Below are 27,042 nucleotides of genomic sequence, written 5' to 3' on the forward strand. Positions count from 1 at the left end.
AGAGACCATGACTGTTGGGTTTTTAAAAAAAAATTTTTTAAGTAATCTCTATGTCCAACACAGCATTTAAACTGCGACCCAGAGATCAAGAATCAAATACTCTACTGACTGAGCCAGCTGGGCACCTCCATGACTGGTTTACTTTTTAATCATTTATTTCTTGTTTAGTATGTCATATGTTCTCAACAAATAGTACCTAAAGGATATTTTTTAAGATAGTTTCTGCTACGGACTGAATGTTTATATCCCCCACGAAATTCATATGTTAAAATTCTAACTCCCAAAGTAATGGTATTAGGAGGTAGGGCCTTTGGGGGAGGTGATTAAGTCATTAGGGTAGATCACACATGAATGAGATTATAAAAAAGGCTCTTATAAAAGAGCCTCCTGAGAGATCCCTTGTCCTTTCTGCTATGTAAGGTTATAGTGAAATGACTGCTTTCTAAGAGGAAGTGGGCCCTTCTTAGACATTGGATGGGATAGTGCAATCTTGGGACTTACCAGTCTCCAGAACTTAGGGAAATAAATGTTTTTTGTTTATAAGCAACCCAGTTTATGGTATTTTTGTTACGGCAGCTAAAATAGATTAAGACGGTTTCCTTTATTCCCTACCCTTCCCTTAAATTGCCCTTAGTGTGTGTCATGTGGAAAATTTTTTATATTTCTTGTATTATCCTTAAAAATATCTCCTTAAGTTTCAGGCAAATAGGGGCTCCTAAAAGTAAACATGACTGATTCTTCTTCTGAAGCTTAATTCGAGGTAAATGACTCTTTAGGCAGAAAAAGATGACCCTAAGTCCCAACCATGGCAATTTGTCTCATTTTAGATTGGACTGGATTTAGGGAAGAAAAGAAAGATCTACTCTCATCTATCCATCAGAGGAACCATAACCAGCGGGGGCCCTGCCGATTACCACGATAAGAGAGATGCTAAAGGAAATACCTCAAGAAAACAAATGCAGCAACCCTAATGCTCCCTGTCTTCCTGGGGCTGGACATTTATGCCTGAACTTTTTTACTCCCCGTAACATGCTATGGATCCCTGCCTAGCCCTTGAACATTCTGCTTCCTAGCTTTCCTGGGGGTAGGGATGGAATATAAAATTCCTTTCTTTAGATTTCAGCAAGTTACAATGTTTTAAAAGCTAGTTTACTATAAACCTGTATTATGAAAATTTATTTTTTTAAAAGATTTTATTTATTTATTTGAGACAGAGCAAGAGAGAGACAGCATGAGCGGGGCAGAGGGAGAAGCAGGCTCTCCACTGGGCAGGGAGCCTGATGTGGAACTTGATTCTAGGACTCCAGGATCATCACCCGAGCAGACAGCAGCCGCTTAACTGACTGAGCTACTCAGGTGCCCCTAAAACTGTATTTAAAAAAAATATATACGGATGGGGCGCCTGGGTGGCTCAGGTCATGATCTTAGGGCCCTGAGATCGATTCCACACTGGGCCCCACACTGGGCTCCCTGCTCAGTGAGGAGAACTGCTTCTCCCTCTCCCTCTGCCTCTATCCCCCACTTGTGCACTCTCTCTCTCAAATAAACAAATATTTCAAAATAAATATATACGTATATAAATAGAAAAGCGATAAACGGACAATTTTTCAAGGTATGAATTTCTTACCCTGTGATGACTAAAGTCAATTTGTATTTTCCTGACTCTACCTTAGGGACCGAGATGCTCCCTCACAACCACCCTCCTGGTCAGTCCCATTTTCTCTATTACTCACCTTTCTTCCCCAAGAAACTTACCTGTTTTCAGTTATATGGCTGGAGATCATTCCATGACTGAAGTAACTTCTGAATGGCTAGAAAAGAAGCCAATATTGTCTATATTAAGATCATAATTTTATAAAACAATCACAAAACCCCCTCATATATGTACATATGAATGTAGGTATTGTGTGTGTGTGTGTGTGTGTGTGTGTGTGTGTGTGTACGTGTGTTTGAGAGAGATGTTTACAGATTATTGTAAAAACATGGAATGACAAATGTAGTAGAAAGCAACTTGCATTTTTAGGGCAGGTAGCAAACAAACAAAATAACAGCAAAAGAAATAAAGACAAGAGGCTGCAAAAGAAAATGGAAGGTAAAGAAAATCACCACCTACGGTCCAAGTTACTAATCATGTAGGAATTTTCCCCTCTATTAAAAATTTGTTTTTCAACATTTTGAGGAACCTCCAAGCTGTTTTCCAGAGTGGTTGCACCAGCTTGCATTCCCACCAACAGTGTAGGAGGGTTTCCCTTTCTCCACATCCTTGCCAGCATCTGTCATTTCCTGACTTGTTAATTTTAGCCATTCTGACTGGTGTGAGGTGGTATCTCATTGTGGTTTTGATTTGTATTTCCCTGATGCCAAGTGATGTGGAGCACTTTTTCATGTGTCTGTTGGCCATCTGGATGTCTTCTTTGCAGAAATGTCTGTTCATGTCTTCTGCCCGTTTCTTGATTGGATTTTGTTCTTTGGGTGTTGAGTTTGCTAAGTTCTTTTTTTTTTTTTAAGTTTTTATTTATTTATTTGACAGACAGAGATCCAAGTAGGCAGAGAGGCAGGCAGAGAGAGAGGAGGAAGCAGGCTCCCTGCTGAGCGGAAAGCCCGATGCGGGGCTCGATCCCAGGACCCTGGGATCATGACCTGAGCCGAAGGCAGAGGCTTTAACCCACTGAGCCACCCAGGTGCCCTGAGTTTGCTAAGTTCTTTATAGATTTTGGACACTAGCCCTTTATTTGATATGTCGTTTGCAAATATCTTCTCCCATTCTGTCAGTTGTCTTTTGGTTTTGTTAACTGTTTCCTTTGCTGTGCAAAAGCTTTTGATCTTGATGAAATCCCAATAGTTCATTTTTGTCCTTGCTTCCCTTCCCTTTGGCGATGTTCCTAGGAAGATGTTGCTGCCACTGAGGTCGAAGAGGTTGCTGCCTGTGTTCTCCTCAAGGATTTTGATGGATTCCTTTCTCACATTGAGGTCCTTTATCTATTTTGGGTCTATTTTCGTGTGTGGTGTAAGGAAATGGTCCAATTTCATTTTTCTGCATGTGGCTGTCCAATTTTCCCAACACCATTTGTTGAAGAGACCATCTTTTTTCCATTGGACATTCTTTCCTGCTTTGTCGAAGACTAGTTGACCATAGAGTCGAGGGTCCATTTCTGGGCTCTCTATTCTGTTCCATTGATCTATCTGTCTGTTTTTGTGCCAGTACCAAGCTGTCTTGATTATGACAGCTTTGTAATAGAGCTTGAAATCCGGAATTGTGATGCCACCAACTTTGGCTTTCTTTTTCAATATTCCTTTGGCTATTTGAGGTCTTTTCTGGTTCCATATAAATTTTAGGGTTATTTGTTCCATTTCTTTGGAAAAAATGGATGGTATTTTGATAGGAATTGCATTAAATATGTAGATTGCTTTAGGTAGCATAGACATTTTCACAATATTTATTCTTCCAATCCAGGAGCATGGAACATTTTTCCATTTCTTTGTGTCTTCCTCAATTTCTTTCATGAGTACTTTATAGTTTTCTGAGTATAGATTCTTAGCCTCCCTACAACCCAGCGATTGCACTACTGGGTATTTACCCTAAAGATACAAACGTAGTGATCCGAAGGGGCACGTGCACCCGAATGTTTATAGCAGCAATGTCTACAATAGCCAAACTATGGAAAGAACCTAGATGTCCATCAACAGATGAATGGATAAAGAAGATGTGGTATATATACACAATGGAATACTATGCAGCCATCAAAAGAAATGAAGTCTTGCCATTTGCGATGACGTGGACGGAACTAGAGGGTATCATGCTTAGCGAAATAAGTCAATTGGAGAAAAACAACGATCATATGATCTCCCTGATATGAGGAAGTGGAGATGCAACATGGGGGCTTAAGGGGGTAGGAGAAGAATGAATGAAACAAGATGGGATTGGGAGGGAGACAAACCATAAGTGACTCTTAATCTCACAAAACAAACTGAGGGTTGCTGAGGGCAGGGGGTTTGGGAGAAGGGGGTGGGGTTATGGACATTGGGGAGGGTATGTGCTATGGTGAGTGCTGTGAAGTGTGTAAACTTGGCGATTCACAGACCTGTACCCCTGGGGATAAAAATACATTATATGTTTATTAAAAAAAAATTGTTTTTCTACATTTCTAATAAAGGAATATATTTTAATTCTAACACACCAGTTTATTTTTATATATTTTTTTAATTAAAGCTTTTATTTATTTATTTGAGAGAGCGAGAGCATGCAAAAGCAGGGGGAGGGGCAAAGTGAGAGAGAAGCAGACTTGCCACTGAACAGGGAATCCAATGCAGGGCTTGAACCCAGGACCCAACATATTAATTTAAAATCAGTATTGAGGGTCGCCTGTGGCTAAGTCGGTTAAGTGGCTGCCTTAGGCTCAGGTCACAATCCCAGAGGCTTGGGATTAAGCCCCACTCAATGGAGAGCCTGTTTTTCCTTCTCTCTTTGCCTGCTGCTCTACTTGTGCTCTCTCTCTCTGTCAAATAAATAAATAAAATCTTTAAAAATAAGTAAAAAATAAAATCTTCATTGAGAAAGAATCCACAGAACTTAAAAGTACACTGAAAGAAGTTTCCCAGGAAACCACAGAAGTATTTCTCAGCCTTGGTGTGTATAGTAGTACTAGGCTAAACACTAATCTAAACTTGATATGCAGGGTCTGTATTAAAAAGGTTCAAAAATTCCTTAATTATCCCACAAAAAGGCAATTTTAATCTACTCAAATAACATCTATTGTTCTTCCCACACCCTGATTATGTAAGTAATATATGCTTATTTTAGAATTTAATAAAAACCACCTACAATCTCCAATAACTGTTAACATTTTGGTATATTTTCTTCCTATGGTACATCCATAGTATATGGTTGTACCAAAGCCTATTAAATAGTTTTCTATTCTTGGAAATTTGTATTGCTACTAACTCTCTTATATTATTAATAATACTGTAATAAACAACTTTTCATAAATTTTATTTGCAGCTCTATTTCCTTAAAGCAGATCTGGAAATGAAATTTTAGAGTAAACAGGCAGAACTATATTGCCAAACTGTTTTCTGAAGAACATCTGGGATGCCTGGGTGGCTCAGACGGTTAAGCATCTGCCTTCGGCTCAGGTCATGATCCCAGGGTTCTGGGATTGAGCCCTGCACTAGGCTCCCTGCTCAGCAGGAAGCCTGCTTCTCCCTCTCTCACTCCCCCTGCTTCTTTTCTCTCTCTTGCTCTCTCTAATAAATAAGTAAAATCTTAAAAAAAAAAAAAAAGAAAAGAAAAGAAAAATGGTATTTCATTGCTGTTTTATTATATGGTCCTTTGATTTCTAATGAAGTAGAGTATTTCAGATATAGTCAATGGCCATCTGGATTTCCCTTTGGTAATTAACTGTTTACTTACATCCTCTGGATGTTCGTCAATTGGAGTTTGGGGTTCACAGATCTTACTGATCTGTAAAAACTCTTTATATATATGTTAAAATAGCTAAATTTTACTGAGGGTTTACCATGTGAACTGTGATAAACACTTAAATGCATTATCTCAAGTAGTCCTAATAACCTATAAGGTTTATTCGATCACTCACCCGTCCAGTTAGTTAATAATACTGTACTAATACTAAAATGGGGAAAGAAATGAAAATAAAATATAAAGTGAACTTCAAACATGAAAACCTCTTCAACCTTACTCACAATTTCAAAAATTCCATTTCTTATCTATAAGACTGTGAAAAATTAGAAAGTGTGACAACACATCCTACTGGTGAGGCTGTGGTCAAACAGGCACTCTCATATACAGCTGGTGGGAATGCAAATTGGTCAACCCTCATGAAGAGAAATTTGGCAATAGCTAACACAATTAAATATGCACTTACCTTTTGACCCAGCAATCACATTTTGAGGTATATAAACCTCCAACAATTTGAAAATACATAAGAACAAAGTTATTTACTATGGCACTGTTTGTAATGGCAGAATATTGAAAACAACTTAAATAAGCATACATAAGAGAATGGTTGACTAAATTAAGTTAAATCCACACAATGGGGTACTATGAAACATAACAAAGAACGAGGAAGATCTCAATGAACTGACTTGGTGAAAGTTGGAGGACATATTCTTGTTGGGGGGAAAAAAAGCGAAGGGGAAATGACTACATGTATCTTGCCCTTCAATGAAAGATACAGAGAAAATACACAGATATCTGTTTATTTGTGCAAACGAAAAAAAAGATAAATCAGAAATGAAGAGATCTGTTACCTACTGGTAGTGGACCAAGTGGAAAATGGTGAAGAGAGGGAGGGAATGAGAAGAGGGTAGTATGAAACAAGGAGTGACATGTCACAGAATATACCATTTTGAGTATCTTTCACTCTTAGAACCACAGTAATGACAAGAAAAAAGAATCCAGAAAACTGAAAAGGGCACATCAGTGAGATGCAAAACTACTTCAAGGGGCCTAATTACAGAGGTAATTAGAGTCTCTGAGAAAAAAGGTGGACAGAAAAATATCTGGACAAATAATGGCCAAAAACTTTCTAAACTTGATGAAAACTGTAAATCCACAGATCCAAGAAGCTCAACAAAAGCCCAGCACAAGAAATTTGAGGAAACTACTCAAAACTAGTAATAAAAGAGAAAATCTTAAAAGCTGCTAGAGGGAAAAAAAAAAAGACCAGTTATATACAGAGGAACAAAGATAAAGAATAAAAATTAAGATGAACATTAAAGATAAAGAGGAGAGGGACGCCTGGGTGGCTCAGTGGGTTAAGCCTCTGCCTTCGGCTCAGGTCATGATCTCGGGGTCCTGGGATCGAGTCCCACATCGGGCTCTCTGCTAGGTAGGGAGCCTGCTTCCCCTTCTCTCTCTCTGCCTGCCTCTCTGCCTACTTGTGATTTCTGTCTGTCAAATAAATAAATAAAATCTTAAAAAAAAAAAAAAAGATAAAGAGGAGAACATCACTAACAATGCAAGGGAGAAGACAGTGGAACAGCATCTTCCAGGTACTTAAAAGGACAAACACTGTCAACCAAGAATTCCATACATGGAAAAAACGTCTTTCAAAAATGAAGGTGAAATCAAGATATTTTTTCAGACATATGATTTGCACCGTGAAAAATATTAATGGACACTCTTCAAGGAAAAGGAAATCATACTCAATGGAAATCTGGATCTACACAAAGGAATGAAGAGCATCGAGAACAGTAACTACATACACAAATACATGAAATTTTAAAAATTACTTTAATCTTTTAAAAAAGGATTAAAAAGGATTAAAACAAGATTAAAAAGAGAATTAAAAAAAGAGAACTGACTGCTTAAAAATAATAGCAATGTATTAGTGGGGTTTATAAAATGTAAAAGTGAATGCACGACAACAAAAATCAACACCAACTCCAAAGGTCAGAAGTCAGTACAGCACAGGAGAGCTGAGGACTGGCAATGCAAGCCCAAGGCAGAATCAAGTGTAAGATCAAAACCACTCCTCTGATCCTCCCTGTGACTAACTCTGGGGACTGGCCTATGCCCTGGTTCTTGATTTAGATACCTTAGCTTACTCATTAAGTGAGTTTTACACTGAATCTAGTAATTTCACCATTGGTTGCCTGGAAAGAAAACTTACCTAGAGGTTCAAGTGAGGAAAGGAGTGCTACTCACATGTGGAAAATTATTTTTAGGCCTAGTAACTAGCAACTAGCACCCAATAGAATTCCTTTCCGACAGAGGTACCACCAGACTCTAAAATGAGCATTCTTCTCATATAGAAGCTGACACAGAAAAACAACAACTTCTTTATAGAGGTTGGTAGGTTGGTATGGAGGCTAAAAACTTCTTTACAGCATACAACAAAGCTTAAGGCAATAATAACCAAAACATATAAGGATTGGTACTGTTGAATTCTGAAAAAAATTAACAAAACTAAAACAGAAAAAATAAGTAAGTTAATCAGTTTTTTCTCTTTGACCCTTTCCTTACATACCTCACCCGCCTGAGATTCAGAAAGTTCCAGCAGGAAAGGAATTTCCATATCAAAATTAGCAAAGAAGCTAGTCCACTGATGTTCAAAAGCCACCAAATCCTAGGAAGAAAATAAAAAGGATAATGCATTTGGTCACATTAAGAGGTACTTTAGAAAAGCAGAATCATGAAACAGCATCAGCTATCAAAATACCAGATCACTTAAATATATTTTAAAAGTTAAAAGCAAACTACAAATACATGTTATCACATAGATGAACCTCAAAAACAACCAAAAGAGGCCAGATATAAATGACCACCTGGCGTATGCTTCATTTATATAAAATACCCAGAAAATGCACATCTATAAAGACAGAAAGTAGATTAGTGGTTTGAATGAGGCCAGGTAGAAACAGAGACTGATTACAAGTTAACACAAGGGAATTTGAGGGGTTGATGAAAATGTTCTAAAATTCGATTGTGGTGATGGTTGTACAACTCTAAATTTCACTAAAAATTCCTGAATTGTACACTTTAAATTGGGTAAATTTTATGGTGTATAAATTATATTCTAAAAAAGTTATTTAAAAAAAGAAGACAACAATGTGTACCCAGTGCCTTACTTCAGCAATCTTTATTAGAGAGAGGGACTTATTTATGAGGCACCTAAAAGATAGTACATCCAGTGACAAAAGGTGCTCACACCAGTGCAGCTTTGTTTAAGGACAAGTCAGATGACCTTAGTTAGAAGTTGGGTGGTGCCCTGGGTGGCCCATAGCCCTCTTCCCCCTCACACCCTGCCCTAAAGGTGGTGGGGGGGAATTGCAAAACTCTGTGCCTTTCCCAGTTGACTCTTGGTGCAACCTCTCTACCTCCCCCATCCCAGCTGCTTTTCAGCCTCTCTGAAGGCATTCCTGTTCCCAATTACCACACATTGCTTTGTGCTTCTGGCTTACCTTTAAAACATCATTAGTTCCTTTAAAACACACATGAGTTAACCAAAACACACGAGTTGCTTAAGATACTCAAATAACATCTTTGTCTTTTTTTTTTTTTTTTTTAAAGATTGTATTTATTTGTCAGAGACCGAGAGAGACCACAAGCAGCAGGAGCAGCAGGCAGAGAAGGAGGCTCCCTGCTGAGCAAGGAGCCCCAGGCGGGACTCAATCCCAGGACCCTGAGATCATGTCCTGAGCCCAAGGCAGACACTTCACTGACTGAACCACCCAGGTGTCTCTCTTTGTCTTAAAGTTACTGATAATTCATACTCAGATAAGTTATCTTTACTGTCCAACTCACACAGTGTATTTGTATGTTGGGCACTGACCTAGTGCCTTGCTCACAGCAGGCATTCTGTTTGCTGCACTAAAACTGACTGGCTGGATCTATGCTCCCCTCCATCCTCTCCCAGTCGATAAATAAGTACTCAGACTTATGGGCTCTGTGTTACCCATGTACTGACTCTACTTCTGGCCCTAGGCATAAAGCACAATGGACTTCTGCAAGGAATACTTAGCATAAACAACATTCTTACTAATGGCTCTGCTGCTTGCCGCCCAAATGATCTGTATTTACAGATAGATGCAGATGTATATGTGTATACATATCTAAAATTATTTTCAGTAATCATGTAAGTGACAGTGCTGATACAGTTTTCTATGTATGTTTTATATATATTGTGGGATAAAAAATCAGGTATATGTGTATGAATATATGTATATTTCCTAGCTAGAATCTCCTAGCTCTACCCACTGAAAAGATCTAGAAACAACGACCAAACCAATACCAGTGAGCATTCCTAGCATCTAGACTGTTGTGTTGAAATACCACTCCCCACTCAAAGAAACCAGAACTTATTAGAGAAGTGACTGATTCCAGATCTGGGAGAGGAAAGGTATAAAATAATCCAGGAATATCTTGTCATACTATATGACATACTAACTATGATATACAAGTTATCAAGGACTATATAGGATTGTATTAAACAATCTGTGACCAACTTAAAGCCACTGCCCAAAGATGGACAATGTGAACATTAGTAAAGATGATAACTCCAATGGACAGAAACATCAAATACGTTTACATCTATGAGTTCAGAATGAGACATATTAAAAAGAACTAATTGGTTACTTTTGGAGAATGGCTGGGAGCCAACTTTACTTTTAAAATTGATAAATAAAATCAAGAGTTCAAACAATTATCCTGCTTTTCCCACATGGACTCTACCACTGCATAACCAAATAGCAAGTTGAGTATTCCTCTTTAGAGAATATAAATGAAGAAGGAATTACAAAATTGGAATAATACCATTTTATAACGGTGAATAGAGAATCTAATAAAGATCTAAGGGTTGCATATCAATGTTCAAAAATAAAAAGAGAATCAATTAGATATATGTACTTCTTGTAAAGAATACAACACCCTCCCAGAAGTAGTTTTCCCTTCCAAAATCAAAACACTGATTAAAACTCTAGATTCGGGACACCTGGGTGGCTCAGTGGGTTAAAGCCTCTGCCTTTGGCTCAGGTCATGATCCCAGGATCCTGGGATTGAGCCCCAAGTTGGCCTTCTGCTCAGCAGGGCGCCTGCTTCCTCCTCTCTCTCTGCCTGCCTCTCTGCCTACTTGTCATCTCTGTCAAATAAATAAATAAATAAAAATCTTAAAAAAAAAAAAAAGAAGACTCTAGATTCAACTACCAATAGTAAAGAAATACAGAACACAATAGGCATGTGATCAACAAATCCCAATGAGGACAACTATAAGACAAATGATCTGCTTTCCTTAATAGGTAGTAAATGAGGGATGGAGACAAAGTGATGGAGTGGGAACCTATAGATTAAAAAAAACCTACACACACACACGCACACACAGAGACAAAGTTAAACTATGTTTTTTTGGAAGTAAATTTTGTTGAAAAAATTGCAAAGAAAAGTAAGGGGGTTACTGCCATAGAATTCATGATAGTGTTATTCTTGGGAGAGTAGGAAAGAGGTGATGGGTTTGACCAAAAGCACATTGCTTTGGGGGTGGCAAGATTCTGTTGCTTTGCTTTATAATGACTCATTAAGCTATATGTTAGTTTTATGTTCTTTTCTGAGTCTGTGTTAATAAAAAGTCTTTAAAAACAGATGCACAGGTAATATATATTCACTACAGAAAAGTCAGAAAATACAGAACAAACATGAGTTAACATTTTGTAAAATATTCTCATTGTTTTTACAGAGGTATCTTACACACACACACACACACACACACAAGTAAGTGCATACTTATAACTGGTAACCTACAGTTACCTGGGTTAGACTGCTCTGTCATACCACCTCTGTCCCGTGGCCTAGTAAACCAGACCATCTGAGTTTGGGATCCTGACCTGCTGCTATCGGGTCCAACTGGTGCCCCTGATCCAGGATCCAAGATAGTCTGTGCATTTTGGGGAATATATGAAAAAAGATGGGGCATTCTGTTCCAAAAAATTCCCTGAGGACTTGTCAGTACTAATTACAGAATAAGGTAGAATGAATCATTAAATAACGTTTTCAGTTCCATGCTATGAGTGAAATGAAAGATGTGATGAATTCTCATACTTAAAATAGCATTATATATGACATGTCCATATAAATACACACACACACACACACACACGCAGAATCTTAAAATGTCCTAACAGCCTTGCATTTCTCTATGCCCACTTTATAGATAAGGAGACTGAGGTACTGAAAAGTAAAGTGACCTGCCTGAGAATGGAATACTAAAGTGCAGAAGAGGAAATGTATCTAGGTAAGAGATACCCAGATCCTGTGTTTTTTCCACCAGACACACTATTCTCCACCTTTTTCCTAATACAAATGGTGCACTTGTGGAAACAGATACTGTGTATGTAGGCAGAATTGGTCAGTTGCATTTGATGATGAAGAAGGGAAAGTTTATCTGCACAGACTCTTTGAGACCAAATCTAGAACACAGGCCCAGACAGATATCAAGGTCAGATAAGCAGTAAAGGTCTGAAAACCCCAAGAACCATGGCAGTGTGCCTTGGTTCTTGGCTGGTAGAGAAGGATACTGAACTTTAGACAGAACTCTTGGCAGTAGGCTGGCATCCAGCTCGCTAGTGGCTCGAAGTCCGTATCATGGCACCACCAGTAAGTTGACTTGGCTTAAGGACTAGGCAAGAGGAAAGCACTCACGTCTGAGCAGTTGCTCACAATGTTCAAAAGGAGAGGATTCTGGGGCTTTCTGTGTATTTCAGGGGCTTTCAGACAGATTCCTTCTCTATGGGTAGAACGCTCATATCCCCTCCTCCTCTGTCTTTAAAAATCTCTGATCACCACACATGACTCCTTTGGGAAGCAATCCTGAGCAATTCCAGGCAGTTATTTTCCTTACTCTCTATGTTCCACTGTGATTACAGCAGTTACTAAAGAATACCACTATTATTGGTCTAAAGCCCATTAAACAGTATGAGTGGGGGCCAGGTCTACCTATTTCTGTGTTTTAGCATGAGCACAGTATCCAAGAAATAGCAGGATCAAGTTATTATTTGCTTAATAAAACCAAGAAGCAGGGGCGCCTGGGTAGCTCAGTCGGTTGAGCACCTGACTCTTAATCTCGGTTTAGGTCATGATTTCAGGATTGTGAGATCGAGCCCTGTGTCAGGCTCTGTGCTGAGCGTGGGGCCTGCTCAAAGAGCTGCCAGCAGTGACTGGCCAGTGGGAATTAAAAGCCTAGATGCTGGGCACCTGGGTGGCTCAGTTGGTTAATCTACTGCCTTCAGCTCAGGTCAAGATGCTGGAGTCCCGGGACTGAGTCCCGTGTCGGGCTCCCAGCTCCATGGGGAGTCTGCTTCTCTCTCTGACCTTCTCCCCTCTAATGCTCTACCACTTCTCTCTCTCTCTCTCAAATAAATTTTTTTAAAAATCTTAAAAAAAAAAAAAGCCTAGATATCAATTCTGGCTTAAGATTACATGTCTTGACAAAGGGGAAATAGACGTGAGCAGAAAAAGTATTTGGATGGTGGACAGAAAAGAGGGTTTTATTTTTTATCTTTTTAGATTTTATTTATTTATTTGACAAAAAGAGAGAGTGCACAAGTAGGGGGAGGAGCAGGCAGAAGGGAGAGAGAGAAGTAGGCTCCCCACTGAGCAAGCAGCCTGATGCAGGACTTGATCTCAGGACTCCAGAATCATGACCTGAGCCAAAGGCAGCAGCTCAACCAACTGAGGCACCCAGGTGTCCCAAAAAGAGGGTTTTACAGAAGTTTGGAGGCTATGAAACAGCTCAGAGAAGGGAGAGGAAAATAAGGTAGATTTTTAAAAAGTGATATGGGTACAAACTACTCCTTTTTCAGTAATTTTTCTAGAGACACGAAGACTAGAATTGCATTTTAAATACTTCTGGCTGTTGGAATCGAATTTTGTTAACATTTGTAGACTCACCACAAGAGATCCCTGCACAAATTTATGGTTATTGTTATACATGTGTATAGTAATTTTTACCCCATGTGGGGTTCAATGAGCTATTTGGAGACCTACTTCATCAGCTTGGAAAGTTCTTGGAAATTATCAATTCAGATTTCCTGTTGCATTTTCTCTCTACTTTCCTTCTGTACTTCAACTATACTAGGTAAGATCATTTGACATTGTTTGGCAGATACTAGATGCTCTGTTTTACTCCCCTTAGTCCTTTTTTCTTGGTCTTTCAGTTTAGAAACTTCCTTTGACCTATCTCAAAGTTCACAGAACTTCACTTCATTTGTATCTAACCTGCTATTAAGACAATCTAATGAATTCTTCGTTTCAGGTATAGTATTTTTCATTTCTAACATTTCCATTTGGTTCTTTTTATAGATTTCAGGTCTCTGCTGAAATTCTTTAGCATTTTTAGTAGTAACTTGAAATTTTCCATTAGTTAATTCCATGATTTGGACCTAATTCTCTTGCCTGTTTCTTTCTTTTTCTTTTTTTTTTTTTTTAAGACTTTATTTTTAAGTCATCTCTACACTCAATGTGGGGCTTGAAGGGGCTTGAACTCACAACCCTGAGATCAAGAACTGCATGCTCTACCAACTATGCCAGCAAGGTGCCTCTCTATTGACTGTTTCTTAACAATGAAATTTTCTTACTTTATATCTTCTAATTTTTTTATCATATGCCAGACATTTTGTTATTAAAGTTTTCACTGAAAAACTGAAGTACGTAATATTTACCTCTAGAGAAGTATACCCTTTCTTTTATCAGGACATTAAAGTAGGGATCTAAGTAATTTTGATCTATAACTGATCTGGGTCTGGGTCTTACCACATTCGTGCATTTGTTAATCACTAAATTAAAATATTTTGAGGGTAGGATCTGAACTTCAGTTGATTTTGCTCACGGGAAGTCAGAAAGCCAGGAAGGGCCTGGTCTATAGCCCACGGTGATTACCACTATTGCTTCTTCAGCTATAAGATGTCATTGTTGGCTGAGGTGCAATTAAAAATGTCCTTCTGAGTGGTCCCTCTCAACTGACTCCAGAGATGTGTGCAATGTTCTTAAAAATACAGTGTCATGTTTGGCCTCCATGGGTGACGTATAGCATCCTCATATTCCAAGGACTTCATGCAAGTGCGGTATGGATCTCAGACACTTGCAGAAACTCCTAAACTACTTATTTCTTGTCCTTCACTGTGGTTAAATTTTCTTTTTAATTCTTTTTTAAAGATCTTATTTATTTATTTGACAGAGAGGGAGAGGAGCACAAGCAATGAGGAGCAGCAGAGGGAGAGGGAGGGGGAGAAGCTGGTCTTCAATAAGCAGGGAGCCCAATGTGGAGCTCAACCCGAGGACCTTGGGATCATGATCTAAGCTGAAGGCAGATGCTTAACCTATTGAGCCACTCAGGCGTCCATGTGGTTAAATTTTATCATTTTTGCATTCTTATACTATAAATTTTTGCATGTTCACTTTTTTCCGTAATTAGACTAGCCATGGATGAATGAGGATGATGATGATTAGGTCTTTTCAAAGTACAAAAAGTTCAGGTTTTATTTTTCTTTTATATTCCTATTTAATTAGAAATGTTTAAACAGAATGGATGTTCAATTTTATCAAATGCCCTTTAGGCATCTATGGAATCATCACAAATGGTTTCAAGGAGAAAAATTAGTACAGTGATTACATTAATAGATTTCTTGGTACTAAACTAAATATTGCACCCTAACTCCACTTCGTCAGAGAATATTCTAACATGATACTGGATTCTACTTGCTAATATTTTACTTAAAATACAGGCATTAAAGGGATGCCTGGGTGGCTCAGTCAATTAAGCATTGGCCTTCAGCTCAGATCATGATACCAGGGTGCTGGCATCGAGCCCCGCATTGAGCTCCCTGCTCAGTGGGGGTCTGCTTCTCCCTCTCTCGCTGCCCCTCTCCCCCTCTGCTGGTGCACTGTTTCTCACTTCCACTCTCTCTAAATAAATAAATAAATGATCTTTGGAAAAAAATACAAACATTAACATTGACAAGTAAGACTAGTCTGTAGTTTCCGTTTTTGTTACTTTTGTTGGGTTTTAGTATCATAACTAACTTAATTAAAAGGCTACACACTGTTCTCTTTCCATGCATACCTAGCCATGGTCACTGAGAGACACCACTGAGCTGCTTAATCACAGTACCTGTTCCAGTAGCCTCAGTTTTATCTGTTGCTCCTCACTGGAAATTGCTCCCCCCAATTTAAAGCTTTCTTCCAAGTTCAGACATTAAAGGTTGATCCTCTAATCCAGGAGTCAGCAAGTTCTAGCTTGTGGGCAGGCCACATATCTTTGTAAATAAAGCTTCCTTGGAACACAGACATACCCATGCATTTAAGCATTGTCCACCGCTGCTCTTGGGCTACAATGGCACCAGTGAGTAGTTCTAACACAGTTCTAACAGAGAAGGAGGGCACACAAAGCCTATGCTTGCTGACCTCTGCTCTAATTCTGTGATTGTTTTAAGCCAAACCCCATCTTTTCAATCATTTCATCTCAGGGAAAGAGTGCAAAAAGACACCATCTGTGTTGTTTTTTTGAAGCCCAGCCCAACCAAAATGTTTTTAGGTAAAAATGTCAACCCTAGTAGGCAGCCTTGGTCTTGGCTCAGGTGAGGTTTCCTCAGAGTGAAAGAGGCACTATCACTTTTCCTCCTTCCACTTCCCCCTCCTCAGGAGTTCAAGATAACAATCAGGGAAGAAGTGTTCAAACAAAAACATATCTTGCATTTTTTCAAGTTAAATACCGTTAGTAGGTAATTGAGCTGGCTCTAACATTTATATGTTAAATACAATTTGGCTTCTTACCTCTGAAAGCAAACTCTCCAGAGACATAGGATCCATCTTGCTGTAGACATTCCATAGACTCAAACTCACATCCTGCAACTGCAACATAAGGGTAAAAACATTGAAATAAATGAGTCAATATCACTACGACAATCAGAAGTATCATAAATGACTATCTTGGTGAAAACTCAGTGATTAGAATAATAAATCAAAATCTTATCAATTATATTAGAACCAATACATATTAATAAATGCTGTCCCATTCAAGGAAGCTATCTTTACAGAAACTTTGGTACATATTTTGAATACCCTTCTGAGGACTCTTTTCAATGCTCTTTGAATTACATTTTTTCAATCTAACTGGTGGGAACAGGAACTGTTCTCAAACCTTAGCATGTATCAGGCACGGTTCCTGATTACTTTTCAGATTTTTTTAAACTCTGCCCTTGGTAGTTACCTGACACATGAATGCACTGACACTTCTGTTGAATACTTGGGATGGGGGAGAGCAGGAGAATCTTGGCAGATCTTCAGGGTTCTCTCTGGGCACTTTCCTTTTTAGTACTCTGGCTGCCCTGCTCTCAACAGACTCCACTGCATCTTCTCGACTTAGAAAATACACTGGGATCCACCTGGGTATCCCCTCCACCCCATGCCGTGGGCCTGGAAATTTTCTCAAAGTAGTAAGCTAGTGTAATCATAAGGCTGACCTTGGCTATTTCTCTCAGGGAATCATTATTTTTCATTGTCTGACATCTACTGTCTTGAAAACCATTGCTTCACATATTTTGTTTTTTGTTTGTTCTTTTGGTTTGGCTACGTTGAGTTGTTGTGGGAAGGAGAGAAACCTCCTATTGTCTTATGTAGGTGACTTATTTTTTCTTCCTGGAAGCTTTTTGTGATCTTTTATCCTTACTGTTCGAAAAAGGCATAGGTAGACTTAAGGCTTTTTCCTTTCCATTTATACTTGCTAAGTCATTTAATTTAAAAGTTTTTATTCTTTTTAATCACTCAAAATGTTTCTTTTTAAAAAATTTTCTCCCTTTTGGTATCTCCGCTCTGTATTTCTGCAACTCTTGCTTGTTGGCTATCAGACTTCTTGGATCAGTTCACTATGTCTTTTAACTTTTTTTCCTCGTATTTTCTATCTCCTTGATTTTTTAATTTTATATTTTTAGATAATTTCCTAACTTTACTTTCCAACCCCTCTATTAATTTAATCAATTATAATTTCCCAGAGCTCTTATTTTCTTTATGTTAATTTATCACCACATAATGCTTGTTCTGTAGTCATCAAATCTTCCTTGTCTGGGCATCCTAATGAAAATTTTGTGCCTTAAGTTTTGCCCTATATCTTAATTACCTTTGGGTCTTATCCAATCCATCTTTTTTTTTTTTTTTTTTTTTTAAATCTTGATCTTTTCCTTTCAAGTTACAGGCATTTAATCAAATGTCTAGTGATCTTTGGTTGCTTGTTTTTATTTCCAAATGGAAAGGCAAATTGGAAGCTTTATGCTCTCAGCAAAGCTTGTCAACTACTAGAAATTATTTTAGGGAGAGCAGACAGGCAGGAGGCAGTTATTCAGGATCTCTACTCCCTTATATTTAAAATTCCAAAAGATTGAGTTAATATATTTGGCTCCTTCCTCTGTATTCTGGAACAGCTTTTCAAGTATCAACTGATTTAATTTTTTGAAGGAATCGGATTTCTAATTTTAAACATAAACCTTAATTTTACTAATAATTTTGAGACATAATATTTCCTTATGTCATCTCCCTTTTTAATTTTGTGTGCTCTGCCTACCATATCTCATTTCTCTTTTTATAAACTCCATTCTTAAAAGGTATAAAAGAGACATTTTCTCATTTTTTATTCTATTTTTCTTAGAGAAAATCTTTTTAAAAAGCATAATGATCTATCTTCGCATCAAATATGCTATGGTCTCTTTCTTAAATCTTATTGAATCTTTTCATAAGTCTTATTCCACCTTTCATTATAAAGAGCTTATGTTTGCTCATAAAAAGATAAATTAATGCTTTCTCTATGGTTACTCTCATTATTCAGAAGTTTGCTTATAGAATCCTCTCCTTGAGAAGCTAGTTGATGTAAATTTACATTACTAGGTGACAATTCCAGAAATTGGAGAGTTAAAAAGGAGGAAGCTGGAGACAGGTCAAGCTCTATCAGAGGACTTTTCCTGTGCTGCTTCTTAGAAAGAATTCTCTATATATGTAATTCAGTTTGGCTCAACCTAAATGCCAGGTAAAAGCTTATGTGGGTCTGGCTTCCTTTCTTGTGTTGGCACCGAGTACATCCAGGACAAAGCAGACTCTGGGTTAACGACTTTCTTCTGGGTATAGACATACAATAAAACAGAATTTTTAAAAATTAAGTTTTAAGTGTCTGTAGTTCTTCTCTTGGCCTTCAAAAGACTCAAGAGTCTTTCTGGCTCAGAGAGTTATCAGGCCTCTGGTGTGTGACTCAGAGTGGAGTACTATTCCGTACCCTAAAGGCTGGTAATGAACGGAACTGGGGTGGGGGGAGAATGAGGGGGAAACAAAAGGAAAGTATTTGAGAGAATGACAATTACAGCTACAAAGAAAGGCAGGATCTAGAGAAAGGGATCTTGAGAGAAGGCTTATAGTTTTCACTGTGTGAAATGTTACATTTCCTCCTCACTGCCCACTCCACCCCATTAAACACCACCCTACAGGAAAGATCTATATTATCTTGTAAAGGTTTTTTGGGAGGGATTTTGTTGGGCTACCTGGCTAGGTCAGTCAGTAGCGCCTGAGATTCTTGACCTCAGGGTGATGAGTTCAAGGCCTATGGTATGCGTGGAGCCTACTTAAAGAAAGGAAAGGCATTTTGTTCCTTTTGGATGTGTCTCAGTGTAATGCGCCTTAAGGCATGAGTCAGAAGGGCTGCCTCATTTGGTTTGTATGAACCCTGCAGCCTCCTTGTGTACTGCCTTTTTTTTTTTTTTTTTTTTTTTTTAAGTAGTGCCCACACCCAGCACAGCTCTAGTGTGGAGCCCAATGTGGAGCCTGAACTCAAGACCCTAAGATCAAGACCTGAGCTGAGATCAAGAGCCAAATGCTTAACTGAGCCACCCAGGCGCCCCAAGTCCCCTACTCTTCTAAATTAGAGAGCACTGAGGCATCTGGGTGGCTCAGTTTGCTGAATGTCTGATTCTTGGTTTTGGCTCAGGTTATGATCTCGTGGGTGGTGAGATGGAACCCTGTGTAAGACTCTGCATTCAGGAGGAAGTCTCCTCCTCTCCCCTCCCCCACTCGTACTCACCCACTCTCTCTCTCTTAAATAAATAAATCTTAAATAAATAAATAAATTAGAGAGCATTACTGCCTAGCAGGGGCAGCTCTCACAGCCTTTTAAAGTTCTGTTACTTACAGTCAATCTGAGAATACTACAGTTTTGGAGCAGGAACAGTGGAGTCCAAGTGGTATGCTTCTTTTCAACCCCACAATCCACGTTCCTTCCACATTACAGGGTTAACCAGGCAAGAATCCATTTACTTCCAAGGGACACTGCTACTTCTTGGAAGGAGGGGCAGTAATTAGCCCTGGGCCATCCTTCCTATTCTATGCCTAATAGTATGTTCCCATTTTGAGCATGTCGATGCTCATTCCCTGTTTCTGTGCTGGAGCAGGTCATCTCATTGGGAGATGCCTACAGTGATGCTGTTAACCTACCAGGCCATCCTCCTTAATCTGTACCCTCCTTAATATGTACCCTTAATATGTAAAGGAGAGGGTGACCCCCCCTCTCCCAGACTCATTAATTCACTTAACAAATATTTACAGGTCATCTCCTAGACAGAAGGAATACTGAGATAAAAGATACTGTTTGGAATGCAAAAGATAACCTTCTTATTCCTCTAGTATGCTGTACTTATACAAAATTCTGCACTGTCCTTTCCATTTCTCTTGAATAGTTCTCAAATTATATGAATTTCTGAGATACAAACAACAACAATGAAAAGGCTTTTGTTTTCATTTGTTTTCAAGGAGCTTCCTATCCAGAGACCAGGGGTGGGTGGGAACACAAGTAGGGCTGCGTCCTATGTATAACATAGGACAAAGAAAGCTACAAGAGGAATCAGCTTAGGGTGCTGCAGGAGTAGACTGGAAGAGCAATGGACTCAGAAGGGGGAAAAGAGAGAGAGGAGGACAGAGAGAAACTCCTAGAAGAAAGGACAAAAAAGAATAGTTTAGGGACTAGATTTGCATATCATCTATTTTCCATTTCAAGTTTTTTAACTTGTTCCATGCTCTTGAGAGATCACTGCTAGCTTTTCAGTGTTATAATGATGCACACTCACATTGTGGGGGCCCTTAATAAAAACAGCAAGTGGCAGACAAAAGCCAGGCATACTGCCTTTCATACATACCTCGTATTTCATGGTAAAAAATCCATCCCCTCCAATGCCCTCAAGTGCAAAGGCCTGTACAATTGGCCATTTCTCTACTACAAACATATCAAATATCTGCAAGTGACCTAGAGGAATCAAATAAAACAACATGTATCAAATACTATCCTGGATATAATAGTCTAGACCTGATCTAATGTGGTTAGACAGGCATCACCTCTCTCAAATTCACCCCAGCCACATTTAGCAAAATAAAAAGTGAAACAGATAAAATGGTTAGATATTAAAACTAGAAATACAAAATCAAAGTCCAAGAAAATTCAACCCATAACAAGTTACATAAATTCAGATTTCCCTATAGCATATTTTCACATTCTGGTTTCCTAAGTGAGCAAGCTAAGTTAGTAAATAAATAGTGGCCTATTACATCTGACTTGTATCACTTAGTGGATATAATTATTAACAGACTCAAACTTGGCTCTCCCCCTTAAGAAACATAGCCAATCAACTTCCTCAAGGGAAAATTACCAAATAAAAAATTTTTCTTTCTGTGCTTGCTTCAGCAGCACATATACTAAAATTGGAACAAAAATTTTTCTTTCTTATAGCAATAGCTCTAAGTACAAAGTTTTTTTTAAAAATAAGATATAAGCACTGCTAAACTTGATTATTTTCCTTTATTTTTACACATCTTTTTTTTAAAAAAGATTTTATTTATTTATTTATTTGAGAGAGAAAGAATGAGACAGAGAGGGCATGAGAGGTGAGAGGTCAGTGGGAGAAGACTTCCTGCTGAGCAGGGAGCCTGATGTGGGACTCAATCCTGGAACTCCAGGATCATGACCTGAGCCAAAGGCAGTTGCTTAATCAACTGAGCCACCCAGGCACCCCTACACATCATTTTTGAGCCTCACTGTCAACATATTTTTAACAGCTGCCTGAATTACTATCTCTTATTACCAGGAGCCTCCACAGTATACTCTCCGTACGATTAAGTGGCACAGCTAGATGGCAACTGTGGTGAATCCCTTATCAATTTTTCTATCTGACTAGATGGCCTGCTGTGTTGTCATAGAAATTTCAGTTATGAGTACCAGCTTGCACAGAAAAATCCCAAATTTCATTGTGCTTGATTCTCTGCCTTTAATGAAAATAGATCAATGGGTTTCCCAGCTGAATGCCTCCAATGGAAGGAGGGAGCAGTAGAAACGCTGGATTCACACATCATCCAAGCAAGGTTCTAATACGGCTTGCTGTCAGATACTGACCTTGGGAGCTGTAAGGAATGCCAATTCTACTACAATCTCGAACCATGTCCACAAAGCTGGCAATTTTAAATTCTTCTGCAGCTTCCTCATCTTCATACTGAAGAGGAAAATTGAGGGAAAAATAGGTTCTGAGGAGACATCATACAAAATCCCCTATTTTCTTGGTATTTTATCAATCAGAGTTATCTCAAATGACATTTATAGAGGACTGCACCCAAGAGGGTGGTTCTAAAGGCCACGTTTTGTGTTTCCTGGTCAGATACCTGAATGCAAGAGCTGAAACTTGCCTCAAAAATTCCCCAGAAGCTCACATGTTGCTCAAGGGGCAACTGTATATCAGTATTTTTTATAATTTTATTTTATTTTTCTTGGTGGATCATAAATCTGTTGTGTTATGTTAGTGATTATTTAGGATTGATAGTAAATACCCTAAACTTAAAAAAAAAGAAAATAAAGAAGGGTTTTTGACCCATATTAGGTCACCATTTCCATGAAATCCTAAATCTCAAGTCCTGATTTGATTTCCAGCCAAACCCTTGAAAAGAACCCAAAAGGAAACAAATACCAAAAAATCCAAATACAGAAATGTTACAAAAGCTTATCAAACTCTCCTGAGGCAGTCCACGGCACTAGTCCCCTAAGAGAATGGGTACAGACTGGTGATAAACAAGCAGGACAGGAAGCTACGACTAGGTCCCAATTGAAGAATCCCTTTTGCCTGTCAGGCATACAATTTAACTATAGGGTAGCCTCATAATGAATTATGAAAATTTCCACTAAAACAAGTAACTTTTTTGTGTGATGACATCCTGCAATTTGATTTTTTTAAGGGGCCTCCTATTCTAGATCTATACTTTTCTGAAAGAGTATCCTCGGAATGTCTCTGAGTGCCTATTCTATCTTCCCTCCTTACCTCATTTTCAGTCATGCAGTGGAAATGCAGATTCCTCCAATGTGCCACATAGGGTAAGAGATAGCGATAGTTGACAGGATTACAGTACAGATGGACACTATCTGATTTAATCAATATAATTACATCTGTAAGAAAAACAAAATTAAATCACATTGTCAAAGTCATTTCCTTTACACATTTTCTGTTCACATCATTAATAATACCATTAAAGCCATTTCAGAGATAATGTAACAAAACTCTAAACTGAAAAGTTCTTTATATCTAGGCAACGTGACTCAAAGTGACTGTCTAACTCGTGTGGGCAGCAAGGACTTTCTAGTTCCTGTGCAATGCTCCCATCACTGTGGCCCTCTGGTTATGACAATGCAGACACAGAATAAGTCAAAAGAACAGCCTTCAGGATGTTCTGCTTTTGTAAAGTTCAACACCGTCAAATCTGTGGTACCAGACTTAGGTGTGTACTTTGCTACAGAGATAAATACCAAATGAAAACTCCATAGCCTAAAGCCACCGAGGCAAGAAATAGCATGGAATACCACCGGTGACATTCTTCTGTAGGCATGTCTAAAGTTCTTGGCTGTTGACTCAATGTAATCATGGGCCTGAGGACATCACTATTCAGCTGTGGGAAGGGTTACTGTGTATGAGGGTGAACTCTGTACACAGGAAAGGCTGGGAGGAAGGAAGTAGAGGCAAGAGGACAAGGCTTCTATAAATAGATCAGCAGCTCACAGACTTAAGAAAAAACCATGGATGTTGGTGGGTCAAATAAATAAAACAATCCCAAGTGTGCAAATAAACTTAGGTAAGTTAACAAGAGCCCTGGAATGGGGCAGGAATACTAAAGCAGTTTGAGGAATGAGAAAGAAAGCAGTCATACGTCCAGAAAAAGAGCAGAGCTCCACTGCCGGGCGTCTGAGAAAGCAGAGCCACCGCAGGCATCTAACAAGATGGTGCTAGGGAAGTTGCTAGAGGAGGATGGCTGGAAGTGAGAGGAGCAAGGGGGCATCTGAAACAGCAGGTTTAGGGCAATGCCAACACAGTAACACAAAGTGACAGCCTATATTCTATAAAAACCTAGGCCCGATGAATACCAATAGCAGCTGACCACGCCTCTTGAAATAAAGTTCCATGATGCTGACCTTCAGGTTTTCAAAAATCACTCTGTGCCCCACACCTGGTCAGAAGCAGGTGTTCTAGGGAACATGGTATAGGGCAGCCTATTCATTGATGACTCTCAGTTAAGCACAAGAATCAAAAGGTGGCAAAGGATGGGACAGAGATCACCTCTCATCCTGCTGGTTTTCTTCATACAGGCCCTCTAAGGGCCTTGCCCTGAATCACTTGCAGATTGCCTTCTGAGGAGTGAGAGTTTAAAGTCATACGGAGAGGCTGAGGGGGCTTCCTGTGTAGGCTGTACTTTACGCTAATGTGTAATACTCCACAAAGAATTAGGGTCCAGTAAAAGAAATAATGCAACAACTACTGTTCTACTCTCAGAATCTCATTGGACTCTGATGCCATTGCTCTGAACAAAATTAACGGTAAAAGATGAAAGTGTAAGAAAACTGGATGAATATGCAAACTATTTTAAAAGTGTTTTTAAAAAATAAATTCTTCATGTTGGCCTCTTTTCCTCTCCTATAGAGATCAAAATGTAGATGCATAAATCCAGGGACCACAGTTTGCCAACTACTTGAATTTTAAAAAAATGAATTTACTAACTTATTTTTAATTCATTAATGATATATTAAATCAGTCAAAGAAAATGCTCATTTTATAAGTACCCATTGTGCCAGATGGCAGGATAAAGACAATTATAAGCATGATAAGCAAAAAAGGCACACCTTTGAGGATTTAAACTATTTCCTTAATTTCAGGACTACAATATCCTTAGCAACTTGGGCTGCAGTGAAATATGTGGCTGGTATGAGCATCTGTCTTTTTATAATTCTAAATGACTGCCAAGATGAATTCTTTTTTTTTTTTTTTTTTTTTAAGTAGGCTCCATGCCCAGCATGGAGACCAATGCAGGGCTCCAACATACAACCCTGAGATCAAGACTCAAGCTTAGATCAACAGTCTGACCCTTAACTGACTAAGGCACCCGAGCACCCCAAGATGAATTCTTTCTAAACCAGTAGATGTTGTACAGCGTAAAGAGGCATTTAAAAAAAAAAAAAGATTTCATTTATTTACTTGAGAGACAGAGCACAAGCAGGGGAAGTGGGAGAGGGAGGAGCAGGCTCCCTGCTGAGCAGGGAGGCCAATGCAGGACTTGATCCCTGGATGATGGGATCATGACCTGAGCCAAAGGCAGAAGCTTAACTGACTCAGAGGCCCTGCAATAAAGAAGCATTCTTAATAAAAATCAAAACCTGAAAGTAAATTTGAAATTGAAAGAAATTTAATGAAAGTTCTAATTGCAACCTACTCCTTCTGCACTTCCTAATAAAAAGAAAATCTTTAATCAGTCTACAAGGATAAACACTATTAAGGATTTTACCACAGAAGAATTTTCACATCCCAGCAGACCAGGGCTCCTTAAACTTAGAACTACTGGTAGTTTAGACCACCTCATTTTTTGTTGTCGGGGGCTGTCTGGATGCACTGTAGATGTCTAGTAGCCACTATGCCCAGTTGTGACAATCGAAAATGTCTTCAGATATTGCCAAATGCCCCTCAGGGAATAAAACTGCCCCCACTTTAAAACCATTGCGCTACATCCACTGCAAGATGACTTCAATATCAGTATTCAGTATCAGATGTTAGCCTTCATGTACTCCCCAGCTGCTTCACAAGAGCTGCCTGTCTCTTGTCCAGTTTGATTTGTCTATTCCTGTGTCTCCTGATCCATTTGGCAGACAAGTCATGATGCTCAGTATGCAATATCAGAGACAGCTCCTGGGCATCAGCCCACAACAGCATCAACACAGGGAGAGTGTCTCAGAGCTAAAGAAAGGGGAATGTAAGCAGAAAGCCTCCATTGTAATCGTGGGCATTCTCATGAATTAAAGTCACACAGAAAACAATTCCCAAAGACAGAACTGGACAAAGAGCCTTTGTTCCTAGCTGAAGATCCACATGAAATCTTCCTTGTAGGAGTAGCCTGCAGGCTCATCCGTTACCCACAACTGAATGCACTTTCACAGGACAACAGCACATAATCTGAACCTCCCAGCACGTAAAGGCAGTGGGCAATTCAGAGGAAACCTAGTACCTTGCCAAGAAGATATAAAGCCAAACTAATATGCACATTTCCCTCTAAAGCTGATTTAGCCAGTAAACATATTCTGAAAACTACTTGTCACTAGTCTTACCCGAGTAAGATTACTAAGTAGATTACTAACAGGAGCATACTACTTAATACTATATATACTTACCATCTAGAACTTCTTCAGAAAATCCTGTTTTCTCAAAATCACATGTATTCTGATTGTACAAACCAAAGAGAAGGTAATTTGCCAGCTCTCTGCAGCCTTCATTGTACCTGCTATCGATCCCTGCAAAGCAAAGAAGGCTCTGATCAGCTGTACTATGGGACACAAATGAGCCCCCATAAATTGCCCCTGCTCAGCAAAATCCACATGGTTAGGCTAAAGGCAGAAGCTCACACCAATTTTGTGCCAGAAACCAAATTAGCAACTCTGTGAAAGAAGCATCAAGTACTCTTCCTTGGTTTTCAAGATCCATCTAGTTTAGACAATTAAATAGTACACATTATTGAAGCTATTTTTTCACTATAGAAAGAAAAAAAAGCAATTTTTTCACTATAAAGAAGCAGAAAATATGGGTCCTGCCACGGCTGGTTAAAGATTTTGGAATACTTTTCAGTTAGAATAGGAATACAGGATAAAAAATACTTCTCAAAGAGAGCTTTATCCAAACTTCAGGAATCAAATAAAGGCAGTTTAAGGTAGTTTGAAAAGAACTCAAAGTGAAAAAGAGTACAAGTGAATGGAACTACAGACACCCATCATTTCACAAATATTTATGAAGCTCAAGGACCATCATTGTGTTGGATGCTGGAGTGTGTGATAAACATGCCTGCACATGGACCCCATAAAGCTTACAGTCTAGTGGGGCTGGGACAGAGACAAAAAAATTTAAACAATACACCTTCACTACTGCCTTTCAGTGGCATGGGCATCGGTACTACCTGGTTCCTGAGTATATCTGAACATGTCACAGGCAGGTAGACAGTGGTAGCTA

The 27,042-nt window shown here is 38.9% G+C and overlaps 1 protein-coding gene across 2 annotated transcripts in view; it reads right to left on the reverse strand.

The window, feature by feature from the left end:
• The window catches only part of CUNH20orf194 (chromosome unknown C20orf194 homolog), a 131,533-nt gene that overhangs the window by 79,413 nt on the left and 25,078 nt on the right, over positions 1-27,042 (reverse strand). For both annotated transcript variants that reach the window (XM_032859075.1, XM_032859074.1), the window contains exons 3-9: positions 26,214-26,333; positions 22,831-22,955; positions 21,918-22,014; positions 20,671-20,777; positions 16,280-16,357; positions 7,989-8,087; positions 1,756-1,811 (exon numbers count right to left, since the gene is read on the reverse strand). In XM_032859075.1, the coding sequence (XP_032714966.1) occupies positions 1,756-1,811; positions 7,989-8,087; positions 16,280-16,357; positions 20,671-20,777; positions 21,918-22,014; positions 22,831-22,955; positions 26,214-26,333 (682 nt within the window). The remainder of the gene's footprint in view (positions 1-1,755; positions 1,812-7,988; positions 8,088-16,279; positions 16,358-20,670; positions 20,778-21,917; positions 22,015-22,830; positions 22,956-26,213; positions 26,334-27,042) is intronic.

This window comes from Lontra canadensis, unplaced genomic scaffold, assembly GCF_010015895.1.
Source record: "Lontra canadensis isolate GAN:19392208 unplaced genomic scaffold, GSC_riverotter_1.0 scaffold16, whole genome shotgun sequence".
Lineage (NCBI taxonomy): Eukaryota > Metazoa > Chordata > Mammalia > Carnivora > Mustelidae > Lontra > Lontra canadensis.